The sequence below is a fragment of the Nicotiana sylvestris genome, chromosome 9 (assembly GCF_000393655.2).
Source record: "Nicotiana sylvestris chromosome 9, ASM39365v2, whole genome shotgun sequence".
NCBI classification, from domain to species: Eukaryota; Viridiplantae; Streptophyta; class Magnoliopsida; order Solanales; family Solanaceae; genus Nicotiana; species Nicotiana sylvestris.
The window spans coordinates 59,715,003-59,718,421 of NC_091065.1; the positions used below are offsets into that span (position 1 = coordinate 59,715,003).

At 35.5% G+C, this 3,419-nt stretch overlaps 1 protein-coding gene across 1 annotated transcript; it reads right to left on the reverse strand.

Annotated features, from left to right (window-relative positions):
- Positions 1–717: 717 nt before the first annotated feature.
- On the reverse strand, positions 718–3,108 carry LOC104232951 (uncharacterized). The gene is made up of 5 exons (XM_009786226.2): positions 2,862–3,108; positions 2,665–2,743; positions 1,884–2,404; positions 1,421–1,691; positions 718–985 (listed from the first exon to the last, which is right to left on the reverse strand). Exons 1-5 carry the CDS (start codon positions 2,865–2,867, stop codon positions 966–968), a joined length of 897 nt encoding a protein of 298 aa, XP_009784528.1. The 5' UTR covers positions 2,868–3,108; the 3' UTR covers positions 718–965.
- Positions 3,109–3,419: the final 311 nt, after the last annotated feature.

Here is a 3,419-nt window from a genome sequence, read left to right on the forward strand (position 1 = left end):
GGGGAGGCATAGGTGGCCTCATTGGAAACCGTTGGGGTGACTGGATCATCGGCTTTATGGAGGGAATACTTTATGCTACTAAAAACCAGGCAGAACTAATGGCTCTCAGTAGGGACTAAAAATTACAGCACAACAAAATCTTACATCATTGAAAATTGCAACAGATTCAACAAAGGTAGTTAATATGTTGTGTAAGGGAAGCTTAACTTATGAACCTATTGTTTATGAATGCATGCAACTGATTTGTTAGCTGTGATATTGAAGATCAAGTACACCTTTAGTGAGCAGAATAGAGTAGCCGATGCATTGGCAAAGGAGGGAAAAAAGAAAAAACTTTTTGGGAATCCAGTCATTTTAGCAGTTCTTTCAATGTTTGTTTCAATAGCATTTCTTTTGAAAGACAAACTTCAAAAGAACATTTCAAACGCTATAAATACCTGGGGCAATAAATGCCTCAACATCTGTAATTTCGCCATATATATATATATATATACAGGTTTTTGCAAAAATCCCATCAAAATCTTTTTTGTGCGTTCTAAACTCAATTTTTGCAAAAACTTATACTTTACGCTATCTTAGAAACGAGATGCAGAATATTGGGGCTGGATTTTTCTCAAATCTTTCATGATGACTGCATATGAGTGATGGTTTAACTATCTAACGACCATTTAATTGTACTTCTAAAGTTTTTAGTTAGTAAATCCCTCTTCAAATAAATGCTTCTAATGTATCATAATTCCATTTCTTTTATAAATTGGAATTGGAATATTAAAGAGTAGAACATTGGTTAGAAGATCAATAGAAAATTAAATCTAAACTTCACATCATTGATTTAAAGTTACATTAATCCGCCCTCCAAAATTCGTAGTCATTACATCCGATAGGATCAAATCTCTACTCATCAATTACTGAACAGGCCATAAACGTGCACTTAGTGATGATATGACTCCTTCGGATCCTAGTCTTCATAGCTCTAGCACTACAACTGTTAAAAGAAGAAACAAGAGTCAATCAGATTGATGGATTTATGGAAGCACAAATAATTAAAAAGACAAATTTAATAGTATAGAAAGTATTACACAGTAATTAAGGTAAATTTCTAGTGATATACAATAATTGGCGACACGCTAAAAATGATAACTAACCAACTATTACAGGTTAAACCATAGTAATAGTGCAAAAAGTTCATGCATTGTCGGTATGCATACATATACACAGAGGTGGACCTATATTTGGAGTAGAGGGGTCACCAAACCCTGTATGTGTGTATGTTGAAACGGGCCATATATTTTATTTAAAACCCTTAAGATCAAAAGTCAGATGATTGAGCTCATCGGCCCTGCCCACTTTCAAATCCACCTCTGCATATACAATAACTTAAGTCTAATTAAAAGCAACTATAAGGGTTAAGGAACCTTACATTCAGAATCTGAGGTGATCCAGTTCAATTTTCCAGCAGCAGGGCACTGATCTATGTGGAGAGGAGTTGATTTTACAGAAGGAAAATTGATATTGAAGGACTGGTCATTCTTGGTTAAGGAAGCCGGCATTGAAATGGCAGAGTAAGCAGAGGAAGTTGTGGAGCAACTTTCAACTTCCCATCTGAAGCTGATTTTGGGGGATTCATTACTCATTTGATCATCATCTGGTACTGCCTTCAATGCTGCCCTATTGCGAAAGTTGTTGAATACCTGGAAAATGAGGCAGGACACGTAACATATATGTTACAACAAATGAAAATATATCGATAATTTAAAAAGCTTTACACTATCAGTGTATATAAATCTCGTTCATTTATGTATGGATAAATGTTTTGTTGAGTCATGGAAGAAATTTTTCATAGGGTAAAGTTCTTAAAAAATAAAAAGGAAATAAATGTTCACCTTTCTGCCTATGTATTGACGGCCCTTGTCAGATTTGGCAGCAACAGCCCATCTTAGTAGCTCTTTCATCTTAGAGATGGTCTTAGCTTTATCTCCCTTAGCTTTTTCGTCTTTCTTTTCTCCATTAGAGCGTCGCGCTTTATCCTTTGTTGAGGACGACGATGATGATGACGACGACGACGACGACGACGATGATGATGATGGCGGTGCAGAATCAGTGATGGGCAAAACTTGCGTATGTCCTACTGAATCTGCAGCCTTGTGAGAGATGCTTAATCCTCGTGTAAGACTTTTGTTTTTCATGTTAATGCAATATTCAAAATGTTGCCTTCTAGGATTACTTTCTACCCTCCTTAGATGAATTGTGCTATAAAAATACTCCTGACTAATGTCCTTATTCCTGCATAATGCTTTGAATATATTGAAGGTCTTGCTTCTTGATCTACTGTTATCACCTCTTCTTCTAGTGCTCCCCCGACAGATCCCAAACAAAACAATGTCTTTTGATTTCACCTTCTGATCTAAAAACCAAAAAAAATAAGCAAGATTTTTAACTTCTATACACCGACAATATATTAAAATTTTACACTATCAGATCATTCAAAAGATGATTACACGTAATGTCAAAACAATAAATAACGCAAGTAACCACTATAGCAGGCTAAACTGTGGTCATATTGTAAAAATTTCATTACACTATGAGTGAATAAAAGTTAAATCCATAAGGAAACTCACAAAAATAGAAGAAAATGAAAGGGATTAGAGGGTCTTTTTCACTTACTATTTGCAGTTTCTTTCTTGCTTATAGGAGGGCTAGAGGTAGTAGTCTCATTTGCAGTCTTGAATAGCCTTTGAAAGACCTGTTAAATAAACGTGTATATATAAATGAACAAAGTCAGCATAATGGGTTGCTTCCAAGATTGAAGTGAACGTGACAAATTGGATAATCTGATGAGGAAAATTAGAAAGCTAGCTCACCTGCATGTTAGGGTTGGAAATATTTTAAAAGAGAGTGAGACAAGATTTCTGGTCAAATGGACACCGCAGCAGAAATCTATCTGTGCTGTCTGTAATATACCAAAGATTCTGTCTTTTGTTATATTACAAACTTATGTGGCCTTTTTGAAGGAAGATACAGACAAGAATGTGGTTAATAAGACTAGAGCAGAATCTAAGCAGGTGATGAGACAACCAGGCAATGAGATGGGAGGGTAGTTGCGTTTTGAATATTTTTAGGGCAATAAGAGTTTATATTTATACATTATATAACTGGACTGATCATGTGGTGGTTACTAAGTAGATCTTGAAAGTAATTACGAGAATGTCAATTAGAGGTTAGATGATTTTGAGCACTGGTGGCAACATTTTTCACCATACAAATGTAGGGTTACTGTTACATTATGTCCTCCCATATGTGGGCCGTTTTGGGCTGTCTGGAGTCTTAGGCCCTTGCTTCGCAATATTTTTGTGACAAAGAAAAGGGTGTTTAAATATGAGATTTTTACCTCATACAGCAAATGTTAACATCTTATTTAT

Bases quoted from the DNA above. Each gene is read 5' to 3' on its own strand.
- LOC104232951 (XM_009786226.2), bottom strand. The intron at 2,405-2,664 runs GTAAGTGAAAAA...TTTGGTTTTTAG, and splicing joins CAAGAAAGAAACTGCAAATA to ATCAGAAGGTGAAATCAAAA. The intron at 1,692-1,883 runs GTGAACATTTAT...CTCATTTTCCAG, and splicing joins GTCAATACATAGGCAGAAAG to GTATTCAACAACTTTCGCAA.